The sequence below is a fragment of the Carcharodon carcharias genome, chromosome 13 (genome assembly GCF_017639515.1).
Source record: "Carcharodon carcharias isolate sCarCar2 chromosome 13, sCarCar2.pri, whole genome shotgun sequence".
NCBI lineage: Eukaryota > Metazoa > Chordata > Chondrichthyes > Lamniformes > Lamnidae > Carcharodon > Carcharodon carcharias.
The window spans coordinates 744,225-761,529 of record NC_054479.1 but is presented as its reverse complement, the minus strand read 5'-3'; the positions used below and the strand labels follow the sequence as shown (position 1 = coordinate 761,529).

Sequence of the window (17,305 nt, the reverse complement as noted above, 5' to 3'; positions counted from 1 at the left end):
ATAAGGAGCCCAAAACTGTACACAGTATTCCAGATGTGGTCTCCCCAAGGCCCTGTACAGCTGCAGCAAAGCATCCCTACCTTTATATTCCATTCCCCTTGCAATATACAACAACATTCCATTTGCCTTCCTAATTACCTGCTGTACCTGCACACTAACACAATGTGGTTCATGTACCGGGACATCCAGTTCCCTCTGTACCTCAGAATTCTGTAATCTCTCTCTATTTAAATAACTTGCTGCTTTTCTCTTCTTCCTGCCAAAGTGGACAATTTCACATTTACGCATGTTATGCTCCATCTGCCAAAATTTTGCCCCCTCACATAACCTGTCAATATCCCTTTACAGACTCTCTACCTCCGCTTGACAACTTACTATCCTATCTATCTTGGTGTCACTGGCAAATTTTGCTACTGTACATTTGGTCCCTTCATCCAAATCACTGATGTAAATTATAAATAGTCGAGGCCTGAATACCTCCACATTTTCAAACTCCCACAGTTCTGAGCTCACCTGCTGTGGAAAACACCTGGAGTTCTGTGTGAGAATGGGGTCTGCATGTGTCTCTGGGAGGTGGGCAATATGGAGATACTGTGCGTCTCGGTGAGCTATAAAGCCTCATGTCCTGCTCAGCACACATCCTCCTCCCATCCGTGTTTGGGCCAAACGGCGCTGTTTTGTCTAAAGAGAGACCAGTGAAATGTAAGACATGACATGCAGCTGAAGTGTAACATCAGGTCTGTCACTAAAAATGTTCTGAACACAAAGCTACTCACTGCACTGCTTTCAATAATTCCAGATGTCAGGTAGCTTGCTGACCTGGCCGAGTTTACTTACCTGAGGTTTCCTTTGCTGGGTTCTTGGTTCTGCCCTGAGGACTGGATCTATCATAGATTTCTCTTTCCAACTGGAGCTGCTGCTGATATTCTGGATGCTTGCGCCAGTTTTGATCCTCCTCGGATAACTCATACAGATTGGAGATCTGCAATGTAAAAGAGCGGTGAGAGAGCAGGATTCAGGCCATCACTGTACCTGCCAGCAGAGGGAACTGCTCTGATGTTGAACATCAGCTGCCTTTAAAATAACTGGATATTTGGGAAAGTTTTATCCAGTTTTAGCCTCTCCTGATCTCATGTGCAACCCTCCTTAGCTCAAGTGCATTTCAAAGTAGGGAGGAAGATGAAGCTGAAAGGTGAGTATGACAGATGTCAGGTTGATAATACAAGTGTGAACCTTTTATATTCAGCCTAGTTCTAAGGGGAATTAAAAAAGAAACAAGAGAAGCAAAGAGAGAGTATCAGAAGAGACTATCAGCCAACATAAATGTGAATCCAAAAGCCTTGAGGTATATAAATAGTAAAAGGGTGGTAAAAGGAGGAGTGGGGCTGATTGGTGTAAAAAAAAAAGGGTCTGGCATAGAAAGGGCTAACGTGGGACTGGGTACAGTATTGCCCACAGTGTGAGGGAAAGGAACATATAACCCCAAGTCACAGGGCAGGCTTGCATTGGACAGAGATGTGTGTAGAGGCAAGCATGGAGACAGCTCCTAGCTTAGATATATATACATATATATATATATATATATATATATACACATACATATAGTTACTTTCTTTTGATTCATTCACAGGATGTGGGCTTTGCTAGCTGGACAAGCACTTATTGCTCATCCCCAGTTGCCCTTGAGAAGGTGGTGGTGAGCTGCCTTCTTGAGCCACTGCAGTCCCTGTGGTGTAGGTACACCCACAGTGCTGTTAGGTAGGGAGTTCCAGGACTTTGACTCAGCGACAGTGAAGGAACGGTGATATATTCCCAAGTCAGGATGGTGAGTGACTTGGAGAACTTCCAGGTGGTGGTGTTCCCATCTATCTGCTGCCCTTGTCCTTCTAGATGGTAGAGGTCATGGATTTGGAAGGTGCTGTCTAAGCAGCCTTGGTAGTAGTTAATAAACACTTCATGTTAAACCAAACAAGATTCAGAACTTTTTCATGAGACCTACCGAACTACACACATCTTACATCATGGTGGCAGCTTTCGGAACAACCCAGAACCTCACAGAGACTGGAAAAGAAATTTAAAACCTGGAAGATTGAGAAGAGGAGGATTCTGACCTGACTGAAAGCACCAGAAGCGAAGACACAGAAGGAGATCGCTTGAGAGAAGCTCTGAAGCAGGACTGGAAGCAGAAGGCAGAAATAAAACTCCAGACTGCAGCAGAAGACTCCTTTGAATTCCATGGAAGTCCAGCTTCAATACCCAGAGAGTGCAGAGTCAGAAGACCCAGCAGGCGTGAGCTAAAAAAAAAAATTAAGTACTTGGCCAGAATGAGTTTAAAAAGCTTTTAAGTCAGCAGTAATCAGGATTGCTGTTTAAAAAAAGCACCGCAAACTGTCCCTGGTTCCAAGTTGGTGCCTGACCACGTGACAGCTGGAACGAAAAAAAATTAAGTTAAATGCAAAAATAAATTGGCATTTTAAACTCCAGTAAAAGCTGTGATTCGATGGTTTCAAGACACAAGAACCCTCAGATATTGTGGGTCGATCCAGGGAGTTGCTGAAAATTTTAAAACACAGAAATCGAGAACCCCATTGCCCCACCAAAACCGACAAGCACGCGAAACCTCGTTGAGAAGAAGCATATGGCAGCACCACCTTGGATTTCCTAACAGTGTTTAAAGCTGTACACACTTTTCATTTGAAATGACCATAAACAAAAATCTACCTAATCAGACCTGTTTGGAATCATCCAAGGCCCAGGCTAGTCACAAAATAAGGGGATTTTGAGAAAGAGATTCTTTAGATACATGATTGTTTCAGGTCTGGATAGAAACAGAAGCTGAACAGGTTAACACATTGCTTTATTTAGTTGGTCCAATAGCTGATGATGTAATAGATAGACAAGGAATCAATGAATCCTCAGCAAAATTTGACCAAATTTTAAAATCATTTGACACATGGACACATGTTTTAATCTGAGCAGTAACAAGATCCTTAAAAGAGCAAAGTTTAACAAACATGTCCAACAGCCAGGAGAACCTGTTACAGAATGGCTGAAGGTTGTGACTACGGTGACCTGAAATCAGAGCTAATCAGGGATAGAATCAGAGTGGCAGACGATGAGCTCTCAGACATGCTTCAGGCTAAGGAAGATTTGACCCTTGAAAAGGCCATTCAGATCTTCAGGCAATCCGAAATCTGTTTACAGCACAGATCCATCGAAAGGGACGAAGGCAAGCTATGGTAGAGTAACCTCAACTGTCCAGTTAGTAAAACAGCAGAGCAGCAGGGACACTTCAGGCCAAGGGAAGAAATACACTAACTGACCAATAGAGGATGGGTGACAATGCCAGCGCTGTGAAGCCAAGTGATCCCACAGGGGTGATCAATGTCCGGCAGTCTCAGCACAGTGTTTTAGTTGCAACCACAAAGGGCACTTTGGAAAGCGATACAAAGCTAAAACAACCAGATGCACAGATGATCCCAAAGTGATTCATGAGGTCGAGGTACCACACCAAGTGGAAACCCAACAATGCTTCTTGGGAGAGGTCAAAGATCAGGGATTTTTGTTCTGAAACACGGACATCTCGGTTAATGGTCATCTCACAAACTTCAAATTGGACACAGGAGCCAGTGTTCTGGTCCTCATAGCTGGGACCCTCTGGCTCCGAACGACAAACACACCACTCTATAGAGAACTCTGATTCCGGTTATAGGCTTGATTCTGGAACCATTAAGGTATGGCAGAAAAGAGATCTTTGAAGTCATGAATGTCACCAGTCTTTTTCTCTTCTGAGCAGAGATACCTGCGTTACTCTGAACCTTCCTAAGATGGCAGATGGCATCAAAACAATCTCTGTTGTCAATTACACAGAACTGCAAGTTCCCGACAGCCCCAACAGAAAAGCTACTCTCGACTGAGACTTCAGCTCAGAACTGTCTTCAGTCTTTGCAGAGCTGGTTTGTCCATTTTCTTTACAGGTGCCAGAATCTCCTTTTTGTCAGGCCAGCCAACCACTCAGATGGTTACCATGGCACCTGGAGCAGAAGACAGCCAAGAGATGAACCAACAGCAAGAACAGCCTCAGCCTCCAGCTCCGACATCTGTTGACAAGATACCTCAAGACACCACAACACAGATGCTGCAACCTCCAGCCAGTACAACTGTTAGCCAGACGATGCTGGAACAGAGAAGCAGGCATCAGCTGATCACAGTCATCAGCTCAGTGAGACAAGGAAGCAAACCAATGAGAATGTCATTGCACAGAAAGCTAAGCTGCCAGGTGAGCCCATTGATAAGTCATACCCACACAATGGGAAGAGATGCCTTCCATCCCAACATGCATTATGGCGAACCACACTTGGAAGGAAACAAAATGAGCATGATAGGTGCTTGTTCTCCCAGTAAGGAATGGGGCAAACCAAAGACCATCGATAACACCAGATGGTGAGGAGAGAAGGAGCGGTTCAACTCCAAAGAACTGAAAAAGAGAAGTAAGATCAACTGACCAAACGCCAGAATGACCACATCCAAAACAACCTCTCATTCAACAAGGTTTACCCAGTACAACCAAGTCTACCACCTCTCCAACTGTTGTAAAGACAAGATCTGGAAGAATTATAAAGCCTCCAGACCACCTGACCCTGTAAACAGAAACTTGATGGGGAGAGAAGTAGCAGAAGTCATGTAAATATGTTGGGTGAACAGAAATGCATTGTAAATATGTTGGATAAAGACTTGGGGGTTGGTGTAGTGTAAGGATTTGGCATAGACAGAGTTAATATGGGACTGGGTACAGTACTGCCCATAGTGTGATGTAAAGGAACACATGACCTAAGTCTGGAGGACAGTTTTGTACTGGACAGAGACGTGTGTAGAGGCAAACATGGAGACAGCTCCTAGCTTAGACCTTATACTGTACATAAGTACATTGTTACTAGTAGTGAATAAGCACTTACTGTTAAACTATAGAAGACTCAGGGCCCCTGTGTGAGACCTACTGAACTACACACATCTTACAACAAATAGGGATCAAAAAGGGGATTTATAGATGGAGGCAGGGAGCACAGCTGAGGTATTAAATTAATACTTTGCAACTGTATTTACCAGGGAAGAAGATGTTATCCAGGCTATGGTGAAAGAGAAGATAATTCCAACAATAGGAGGGTTTACAATTGATAAGGAGGAGGTATTGGATAGGCTATCGGTACTTAAAGTTGACAAGGCACCAGGACCGGATGAGATAAATTCAAGGATACGGAGGACAGTGAGATCAGAAATGGTGAAGGCACTGGCCATAATTTTCCAGTGTTCCTTAGATTCGGAGCTGTGCCAGAGGCCAGGAGAGTTGCAAATGTTGCATCCTTGTTCGAAAAAAATTGTAAGGATTAACTGAGCAACTGCAAGCCAAGCAGTTTAACTTTGGTGGCAGGAAAGCTTTTAGAAACAATAATACCAAGACAAAATTAACTGTCACTTGGATAAATGTGGATTATTAAGGAAAGCCAGCACAGATTTGTTAAAGGCAAACTGTGTTTATTTAACTTGTTGGCCCTTTTTGGTGAGGTAACAGAGAGCTTTGCTGAGGGTAATAAGGTTGTTGGGATGCACATGGACTTAAAAAGACATTTGATAAAGTGCCACATAACAGGCTTCCCAACAAAGTTAAAGTCCATGGAAGAAAAGGGACAGTTGCAAATGGATAAGAAGTTGACTGAGTGACAGGAAGCGGTTTTGCTGAACGATTGTTTTTCAGACTGGAGGAAAATGTATAGAGGCTCCCGGTATTAGGATCACTTATTTTCTTGATCTATATTAATGGCCTAGACTTGGTGTGCATGACAAAATTACAAAATTTATAGAGACACAAAACTTGTGAGCTGTGAGGAAAATAGTGATAGACTTCAAGAGGATATAACAGGCTGATGGAATAGGCAGATGTGGTGGATGAAATTTAATGCAGAGGTGTGAAATGAAACATTTTGGTAGGTAGAATGAAGAAAGACAATACAAAATAAAGGGACAATTCTAAAGAAGATACAGGGGCAGAGGGACCTGGGTGTATATCTACACAAATCATTGAGGTGGCAGGACAAGTTGAAAAAGTAATAACGCATACAGGATCCTGGGCTTTATAAACAGGGGCATAGAGTACAAAAGCAAGGAAGTTATGATGAACCTTTATAAAACACTGGTTTAGCCTCAACTGGACTATTACGTCCAGTTCTGGGTGACGCACTTTAGCAAGGATGTGAAGACTTAGAGAGGCTTTAGAGAAAAGATTTACGAGAATGGTTCCAGGAATAAGGGACATTGGTTAAAGGGATAAATTGGAGAAGCTGGGGCTGTTCTACTTGGAGAAGGTTGAGAGGAGATTTGATAGAAATATTCAAAATCACGTGGAGTCTGGACAGAGTCAATAGGGAGAAACTGTTCCCAATGGTGGAAGGATCGAGAACGAGAGGGACACAGCTTTAAGGTAATTGGCAAAAGAACCTAAGGCGACATGAGGAAAAACTATTTCACACAGCCAGTTGTTAGAATCTGGAATGCACTGCCCGAGTCAGGAGCAAGATTCAATCGAGGATTTCAAAAGAGAATTAGATCATTATCTGAAAAGGAAAAGTTTGGCAGGGCTATGGGAAAAAGGTGCCAGTGTGTGTATGTGGGAGGGAATGACAACTAGGCGAGTTGCTTTTGTAGAGGATCGGTAGGGGAATGAGGCACTGAATGGACTCCTACCATGTTGTAACCATTCTATGATTTTTATTAAGTAAGCCTAGCTGTGGATGATATGATTGGGGACAGGAAATGAGCTGAGAGAGTGACAGCATATCACCCCTGCTAAATGATTAGACTTAATAGATGATACAGGAAAGCAAGGAAATTCAATTTGAACCCATTCCACGTAGTTAAGAACAGAGAACATCTGGTGAAACGGAGCAACATAGAGACTGAGGCTGTCAGTGGCAAACTGCATGATAATAATGTACTGAAATCATTCAAATAAAGGAATGTCCACAGCTGAGAGAATTACAACAAATTCGCCAGATTATTCAAACCTAATGTTACATAATAAATTTCATAACATTTTCCTGGTTTATTGTAAAGTAGGTATATGGGTGTGAGTATAGATGGTTCTGGCTGTGTGATTTCATTACATTTGGAGTCAGGTAGACTGCAAGCTTTAAATTATCAAAAGCAGCTAGGTGTAGAAATGTACTTGAAATGCTAATGAGTAAACATGGATGATGTCTTTGTATGTAAGATGTGAAGGGAATTTGCATTTTTAGATAAGTGAAGGGATTGTTTGGATTTCAAAGGGATGTTAGTCTATTTACAACTAGCCAGATAAGCAAGGCTAAGGAGTGTGTTTATTTTTCCCAAAGGTTACTGATGATATTGGCAACATGAAAATTTTTATATTATGGGAAAGGTGCAGTCCCAAAGATATATGGAATAATGGAATTTACATATTAAAGAGAGAGAAACGTATATAAAGGAGAATGAAAGGTTATGTTGGGGAGCCATGTAAGATCTAATAGGAAGGTGTGAAACAGCCTTGAAGCCTCCGGCCGTTTTGTGCATAAGTTTGTTGTGTCCAGCAACTAAAGTTGGAGAAAGCCATTTAGAATTCCACTGTCAAGTGGGTTCTGTGTTAAGTTGCTGTTTTTTTTTAAATCTATTTGGACTGTTGTCTTAAAGGGGGTGTCTAACTGGGAGTCAAGTTAATTAGGAATTTTACATTTGTTATAGTATTAAGTAATTGTAGTCTTATGTGTATGCTTGAAATCTTTTATTTTGTTAAAAAATATTGTAATTTAATTTTTAAAATCTCCAAAGGTCTTAGTGGACTCCTTACTTCCGAATTCAGTGCATACATCTTTGTGTAATAAATACAAATTGCAAAACCACTGATAGCGTAGCCAAGTTTTCCTTGTGGATTTGGTCTGCTTGGCACACATCATCTGCCACATCATAACACTAATGACACTAATGAGCCATAACCTTTACAGAACTGACTTCCTTCAATGCAGCCAATAACCGGAACACTTTTTCTAAAATTGGTTTCGATAAAGAGTTTGTCAGTTAATAATTATTCTCATTGGTGAAACATAAATGTAAAAAGTACAGCTTTGGAATTCCTGTGTAATCATAGAGCGGTAGAGGAATACCATGGAATGAATTCTGAACCCTGTGGCTACTCGGAAATCTGGTCCGTCACTCAGCTTCCACATTTTTCTTCCCAATCGGTGGATCTGCCTGAAACTCTTTCAAAGTTTGGTTGCTACCACTTAGCTGTTGATGGATTGACAGTAATGGTGCTCTGTAAAATGGCCCTCATGATTCTCCAGCAGATACTACTGGCCATGGCATTACTAATGACCATTTATCTGAGGGCAGCGAGCAGAGACCAGGTCCCAGCCACAAGAGAGTGGAGAGCTAACCAGCAATGTGAAGGCAATTTCTATAGCAATACACTGGAGACAATGCCCCCTAACACCCTCAGTCCAGGCAATGGAGGCTGAGGAGAACAAAAAACATCTTTAAAATTCTCTAAAACATCCCAAGGGGCCTTAGCAAAAGTTTGATACTGAATCATGACAGGTGATATTAGGATAGGTAACCATCAGCCTGGTCGAAGAGATTAATTATAAGTTGTGAATAAAAGAAGAGAGGTAAATAGGTGGAGAGGTGTAGATAGTGAATTCCATGGTGCAGAGCCTAGAAGTTGAAGGCATGGCCACCAATGGTGGGGCGATTAAAATCGGGGATGAACAAGAGGCCAGAATTAGAGGAGTGCAAGGATGTCAAAGGTTGTGAGGCTGGCGGAGATTACAGAGATAGGAAGGACAAGGTCATGGAGGAATTTGAAAACAAGGATGAGAATTTTAAAATTGAGGCAGTGGCGAACTGGGAACCAATCTGGTTCAGCAAGAGGGGGTGATAGAGGAGGTGATAGGAGAAGAGAACTTGATGTGAAGACCTCATGTTTACAGCCGACAGAATATGGGAGACCAGCCATGTGCGGGTCAGAATGGTCGAGTCTAGAGGTAACAAAAGAGTGGTCAATGGCAGGTCTTCCTGAGGTCAAGTACTCACCATGGATGGGATGGTTGCTGCCTGTTTCTTCAGCTTGTCAATGTCCAGTGGTTTCTGGGGCAGACATGGCATCAACCCATCACAGGAAGAGTTTAATAAACATGGCCTGGGAGACAGGACCCTGAACACAAGGACAAACACAATCTGCATTACAGCTTTCAACTCGCAGACAGCGAAATGAAGACGACATTGTCCACAGGTAGGAATCATATTCGAAAATAACAATCACTTAACCATCTTTCTCCTAAAATTCCTGAGGGGCACCTGATCCAGTAGAATCTGTTTGACCAGTGCTTCAGTTTGCTATGTGGTACCCCATGGTAAAGGTGAGTTTACTCCACCATCTGACGGTGAAAGCCCAGCTCACTACCACACACAGCAAACACAGCACCAGTAATATCACTGATCCCAGCTCACTCACATACACAGCACCAGTAATATCACTGATCCCAGCTCACTCACACACACAGCAGACACAGCACCAGTAATATCACTGATCCCAGCTCACTCACACACAGCAGACACAGCACCAGTAATATCACTGATCGCAACTCACTCACTCACACAGCAGACACAGCACCAGTAATATCACTGATCCCAGCTCACTCACACAGCACCAGTAATATCACTGATCCCAGCTCACTCACTCACACAGCAGACACAGCACCAGTAATATCACGGATCCCAGCTAGCTCACTCACTCACACAGCAGACACAGCACCAGTAATATCACTGATCCCAGCTCACTCATTCACTCACACAGCACACACAGCACCAGTAATAGCACTGATCCCAGCTCACTCATTCACTCACACAGCAGACACAGCACCAGTAATATCACTGATCCCAGCTCACTCACTCACACAGCAGACACAACAACAGTAATATCAGTGATCCCAGCTCACTCACTCACACAGCAGACACAGCACCAGTAATATCAGTGATCCCAACTCACTCACACACACAGCAGACACAGCACCAGTAATATGACTGATCCCAGCTCACTCACACACACAGCAGACACAGCACCAGTAATATCACTGATCCCAGCTCACTCACACACACAGCAGACACAGCATCAGTAATATCAGTGATCCCAGCTCACTCACTCACACAGCAGACACAGCATCAGTAACATCAGTGATCCCAACTCACTCACACACACAGCACCAGTAATATCACTGATCCCAGCTCACTCACACACACAGCAGACACAACAACAGTAATATCAGTGATCCCAGCTCACTCACTCACACAGCAGACACAGCATCAGTAACATCAGTGATCCCAACTCACTCACTCACACAGCAGACACAACAACAGTAATATCACTGATCCCAGCTCACACACACACAGCAGACACAGCACCAGTAATATCACTGATCCCAGCTCACTCACTCACACACACAGCAGACACAGCACCAGTAATATCACTGATCCCAGCTCACTCACTCACTCACACAGCAGACACAGCACCAGTAATATCACTGATCTCAGCTCACTCACTCACACAGCAGACACAGCACCAGTAATATCACTGATCCCAGCTCACTCACTCACACAGCAGACACAGCACCAGTAATATCACTGATCCCAGCTCACTCACACACACAGCAAACACAGCACCAGTAATATCACTGATCCCAGCTCACACACACACAGCAGACACAGCACCAGTAATATCACTGATCGCAACTCACTCACTCACAGCAGACACAGCACCAGTAATATCACTGATCCCAGCTCACTCACTCACTCACACAGCAGACACAGCACCAGTAATATCACTGATCTCAGCTCACTCACTCACACAGCAGACACAGCACCAGTAATATCACTGATCCCAGCTCACTCACTCACACAGCAGACACAGCACCAGTAATATCACTGATCCCAGCTCACTCACACACACAGCAAACACAGCACCAGTAATATCACTGATCCCAGCTCACACACACACAGCAGACACAGCACCAGTTATATCATTGATCGCAGCTCACTCACACACAGCAGACACAGCACCAGTAATATCACTGATCCCAGCTCACTCACACACACAGCAGACACAGCACCAGTAATATCAGTGATCCCAGCTCACTCACTCACACAGCAGACACAGCACCATAATATCACTGATCGCAGCTCACTCACTCACACAGCAGACACAGCACCAGTAATATCACTGATCCCAGCTCACTCACACACAGCAGACACAGCACCAGTAATATCACTGATCCCAGCTCACTCACACACACAGCAGACACAGCACCAGTAATATGACTGATCCCAGCTTACTCACTCACTCACACACAGCAGACACAGCACCAGTAATATCACTGATCCCAACTCACTCACACACACAGCAGACACAGCACCAGTAATATCACTGATCTCAGCTCACTCACTCACTCACACAGCACCAGTAATATCACTGATCCCAGCTCACTCACAAACTACACCCATTTGCCCTCATTACTCAATGCCACCTTCAGATACATTGCAAAGATTTTCATCTTTCCAAACTACAGGCTGGGCAGAACGTCATTAACAGAACCGATTGCATCGAAAGATAGAAAGACTTGCAATTCTAAAGCACTGTTCATGATCTCAGGGTGTCAGTACAAAAAGACTGTGCAGCCAATGAACAACTTTCAGTGATTGTGAATGAGATAATCATCTATTTCAGTGATAGTGATCAAAAAGTAATTATTGACCAGGACACATGGGAGAACTCCCCTGAACTTCTTCCAATAATGGTTACATGTTCTTTTACGCCACCCAAGAGGGCAGACAGGGCTTGGCTTTAATATCTCATGTATAAAATGGCCCTTCCGACAGTGCAGCTCTCCCTCAGTACTGACCCTCCGACAGTGCAGCTCTCCCTCAGTACTGACCCTCCGACAGTGCAGCTCTCCCTCAGTACTGACCCTCTGACAGTGCAGCACACCCTCAATACTGACCCTCTGACAGTGCAGCACACCCTCAGTACTGACCCTCTGACAGTGCAACACACCCTCAGTGCTGACCCTCTGACAGTGCAACACACCCTCAGTGCTGACCCTCTGACAGTGCGGCGCTCCCTCAGTGCTGACCCTCTGACAGTGCAGCACACCCTCAGTGCTGACCCTCTGACAGTGCAGCGCTCCCTCAGTGCTGACCCTCTGACAGTGCGGCACTCCCTCAGTGCTGACCCTCTGACAGTGCAGTATTCCCTCAGTACTGAACCTTTGACAGTGCGGCACTCCCTCAGTACTCACCCTCCGACAGTGCAGTACTCCCTCAGTACTCACCCTCCGACAGTGTGGCACTCCCTCAGTACTGACTCTTTGACAGTGTGGCGCTCCCTCAATACTGACCCTCCGACAGTGCAGCACTCCCTAAGTCCTGACCCTCCGACAGTGCAGTACTCCCTCAGTACTGACCTTCTGACAGTGCAGCGCTCCCTCAGTACTCACCCTTGGACAGTGCAGTGCTCCCTCAGTCCTGACCCTCTGGCATTGCAGCGCTCCCTCAGAACTGACCCTCCGACAATGCAGTGCTCCCTCAGTACTGACCCTCTGGCATTGCAGCACTCCCTCAGTACTGACCGTCCGACAATGCAGTGCTCCCTCAGTACTGACCCTCCGACAATGCAGTGCTCCCTCAGTACTGACCCTCCGACAGTGCAGCGCTCCTTCAGTCCTGACCCTCCGAAAGTGCAGCGCTCCTTCAGTACTGACCCTCCGACAGTGCGGGACTCCCTCTGTACTGACACTCTGACAGTGCAGTATTCCCCCAGTACTGCACTGCGAGTTTCAGCATGGATTCTAAGATGAAGCCTATGCAGTGAGACTTGAAGCTATGACTGAATCAGAGACAGCAGTGCTGCCCACATATACCAATAATCAGGCTGGCGCCTAAATGAAATAAATGGCACTGTGGTCAGTTGACTCTTGTCACTCTCCCTCTGATCATTCCAAACTAGAAATGATAACAATCTATCCCAATGTAACAGCAACAAACTATGAACCTGTGATCAATGATCAATATAAACCTCTTTCCAAAAGGTCTAAACCTGAACTGTTGTCACAGGGCCTAATGCCTGTACTGCCACAGCCTCAATGAATGTCCTGTGTTTGCTGTAGACTCACTGATTCCCATGGACAGCGCATCGTTACTGAGGCTTGTGTTCAGGCTATGGTTTACAGACTGATTCTTACCTACTTGGATTAGTAGCGTCTTGATCCTCTGCCTCATCAGCACTGCAGGTAGCACTGGAATCATTGTTACTGTTCAACCTGCCTTTAGTCTCTGTCTCTGACACTTTGTCCGATTCTGCTTTTGGGACCTGTGTGGTTTCATCATCTGAAATTCCTGCTCTTTCTTCACTTCCCAGTTTCCCATCCACAGATGGGCAATCATCACTTGTTCTGTCCTGTGGCTGCTCAATTTTGATGCTACCAACCTCCGTTTCTTCATTATGTTTCTTGTTATGGTTTCCCTCAGAATCGACCTGTTCCATGGAATGCTCCAGTTTGGAGTCAGAATTCTCATCTTCCTTGGAATCATTTTCTCCTGTTTCTTCAGGATTAGCTATGCTTGAGCCTTTGTTTTTATTCCCTGATATTGGCGAGGGAACACTTTCTGTTTCTGAAGTTTTGTTATCAGCTGTTCAAAGCAAAGAGAACCTCCAGTCAGACTGCACCAAGGAAAGAACTTACATTTCTATAGTGTCTTTCACCAACTTGGACATCCCAAGGCACTTTGCACCCAATAAAATACATTTGAGTCTAGGCACTGCTATAATGTAGGAAATGTGGGAGCCAATTTTCACACAGTAAGATCCCACAAATAGTAAGCGCATGCTCCCTTGTTCTGGATTCTCCCACCAGAGGAAATTTTTCTCTCTACCACTCGATCAAATTGCGTCATTGTAAAACACCTCAATTAGATCACTCCTCAATCTTCTACTGAAGAAAATACAAACCAAGTCTGTGTAACCTGTCCTCAGAATTTAACCCTTTTAGCCCCGGGGTCATTCTGGTGAGTGTGTGCTGTACCCCCTCCAGGCCAATATCTTCTTCCTGAGGTGTGGTGTGCCCACAACTGAACTCAGTTACTCCAAATGGGGTACATACAGAGCTCTCTATCATTGTAAGAAGACTCCCACTCCTTTGTATCCCAAAGAAATAAAGGCCAACACTCCGTTAGCATTTTTAAATTAGTTTCCCTATCTGTTAATTGGGTTTTAATGATTTCTGTTTTTGGATCCCGAAATCTCTCTGTTCTTTCACGACTCCGAGTCTCTCAGTGTCATGTGATAATCATAACCTGCTTTTACATAGCAGAGTTTGCCAAAATACTTCAGCCTTTGAGCGATGAATTCAGACAGCAAACAGGAGAGGGGAGTTAAGAGACTTTTTTACAAATTGAGAGCACCAGGGTAAGGTTGGGGATTACTGGATGTGAATTCCAGATTGAAGGATCTGCCAGGAATGCTGGGGATGGGGAGAGGGAGCAGAACAGACTTGCAGGGAGACTGGAAGGTTAGAAGTGAGTGATTGGGCTACAGAAGGTCACAGAAGTCAGCAGGAGTGAGGCTTTAGAAGAGCTCCCAGTGAAGGAGGAGATGTTGAGATACACACATTAGGAGACAGTGAGGATCAGATGGATATGGTAATAGATTTACTTTAGCATATGATGCAAGTGGGGGATTAACCAAAATTGTGAGACTGAGTCTGATATGCTTGTGAGGTAATCTTAAAAGGAACTACTAGTTGTGGAGTAGGCGGAATCATAATGAGAAGAGGCCAGGAGTGTGTGACTCAACTTCCCATTCCATAGGCAGAAAGGTTCAAACTGTCTGATTTATCCCTTAGGGAATGGGGAAGAAATGGGGATTTCTGCTGGAATTAAGAAGATAACTTTGACCTTGTGAACTTGCACAGAAATCACGATGCTTCCTCCAAGCTGTGAGGATAGATGCAGAGAATCAAATATTGTGCAGCGATTGGCTATAGCCAAGCAACGGAGACAAACCCTCTGCATCTTCGGTCATTTCTTCTTCATCCCCACTCCCTCCAGAAGCTTCCAAATCCTCATTCTCAGCAGCAGGAGTTGCCGAGACTTGTTCCCCCTGTGCTGCTGTGATCTTTCTCCTCTTCTTCTCAGCCTTTTCTGCCTCCTGTTAACACAAAATATAAATTCATGAGGGAAATTCCAAATTTAGCAGCAAACAGCAGCAGAGAAACAGGTTTAACCCCAGAAGTCTCAAATATCAGAACTTTCTCTGCACAGGAGCAGGAGATTTGGAGACTTGACACCTCTCAGCGAAACAGCAGGAGGCCTGGGATTCATCTGGAATTGGTGTTAAACCTGGGTGGAAATCCAACAGGTGATAAAATAACTGACTGAGGGTGTCAGGGTGGGAGAGGGGAAATCAAGAGATTAATAGAAATGGCCGTGGTGTTGTGTGAAGTTGCTGCATGCTTTCTCTTTAGGCCTGTCCCTTTAAGATCACCAATCAATTAATCTTTGCCAAAATGCGGGTAAATATAACCTACTTCAAATTGTTTGTAAATTTCTGGTTGTACATCATGGAAATACAACATTGTTGCCAGACTTTGCTTCTGTATTTTTTAAACATCAGTAACTTTCTGTGACAGTTTCTACTGTTTGCCCATTGTGTAATATCTGGAATGTATATAAGATTCTTACTCCGAACATGAAACTAGACTCAGTCCATGTGTCAATGTTTCTTGGCATTGATCACACTGTCAGGAGGTGTACTGCTTTAATGGGACACTGCTGCCTGCAAAACTGAATGTAGACATGTGTATAAGATTAGTATGTGGAATTGCTCCATTTTATGCTGTTGCCTGGAATGATCAGTTCGTGTACAATATGGAATTACTAAGTAGAGTCATCTCAGCTCCAGGACATCACTACAGGAGCTCCTCAGGGTAGTGTCCTTGGCCCAACCATCTTCAGCTGCTTCATTAATGACCTTCCTTCTATCATAAGGTCAGAAGTGGGGATGTTCGCTGATGATTGCACAACGTTCAGCATCATTCGCGATTCCTCAGATACTGAAGCAGTTCATGTCCAAAGGCAGCAAGACCTGACAATATCCAGGTTTGGGCTGACAAGTGGCAAGTAACATTCGCGCCACACAAGCGCCAGGCAATGACCATTTCAACAAGAAAGAGTCCAACCATTTCCCCTTGATGTTCAATGGCATTACCATCACTGAATGCCCCACTATCAACTTCCTGGGGGTTACCATTGACCAGAAACTGAACTGGACTAGCCATATAAATACTGTGGCTACAAGAGCAGGTCAGAGGCTAGGAATCGTGCAACGAGTAACTCACCTCCTGACCTCGCAAACCCTGTCCACCATCTTCAAGGCACAAGTCAGAAGTGTGATGGAATACTCCCCACTTGTCTGGATGAGTGCAGCTCCCACAACACTCAAAAATCAGGACAAAGCAGCCCACTTGATTGGCACCACATCCACAAACATTCACTCCCTCCACCAGCAACGCACAGTAGCAGCAGTGTGTACCATCTACAAGATGCACTGCAAGAATTCACCAAGGCTCCTTATACAGCACCTTCCAAACCCACGACCACTACCATCTAGAAGGACAAGAGCAGCAGATACAGGGGAACACCAACACCTGGAAGTTCCTCTCCAAGCCACTCACCATCCTGTCTTGGAAATATATCGCCGTTCTTCACTGTCGCTGGGTCAAAATCCTGGAACTCCCTCCCTAACAGCACAGTGGGTGTATCTACACCACATGGACTGCAGTGGCTCAAGGCAGCTCACCACCACCTTCTCAAGGGCAACTAGGAATGGGCAATAAATGCTGGCCCATCCAGCGAAGCCCACATCCCATGAATGAATAAAAAAAACACTGGAAGCTCAGGGTCATGCTCATGTAAAGCTAGTGATGCACGTGAGGCTTGTATCCACTCGAAATTAGAACAGTAAGAGGCAGCTTATTTGAAATCGTTAAGGTCCTGAGGGGTCTTAGCAGGATGGACGTGGAGAGGACGTTTCTTCTTGTGGGTGAATCTAGAACTAGAGTCACTGTTTAAAAATAAGGGGTCGCTCATTTAAGAAGAGATGAGGAGAAATTTTCTCTCCCAGGGGGTTGTGAGTCTTTGGAATTCTCTTCCTGAAAAGGTGTTGGAAGCAAAGTCTTTGAATATTTTTAAG

The 17,305-nt window shown here is 44.5% G+C and overlaps 1 protein-coding gene across 11 annotated transcripts in view; it reads right to left on the bottom strand.

The window, feature by feature from the left end:
* Nucleotides 1–17,305, bottom strand: part of ncor2 (nuclear receptor corepressor 2) — a 501,645-nt gene that overhangs the window by 203,992 nt on the left and 280,348 nt on the right. For all 11 annotated transcript variants that reach the window (XM_041202112.1, XM_041202119.1, XM_041202114.1 and 8 more), the window contains 5 exons: nucleotides 15,118–15,262; nucleotides 13,299–13,746; nucleotides 9,100–9,220; nucleotides 838–982; nucleotides 514–681 (listed from right to left, as the gene is read on the bottom strand). In XM_041202112.1, the coding sequence (XP_041058046.1) occupies nucleotides 514–681; nucleotides 838–982; nucleotides 9,100–9,220; nucleotides 13,299–13,746; nucleotides 15,118–15,262 (1,027 nt within the window). The remainder of the gene's footprint in view (nucleotides 1–513; nucleotides 682–837; nucleotides 983–9,099; nucleotides 9,221–13,298; nucleotides 13,747–15,117; nucleotides 15,263–17,305) is intronic.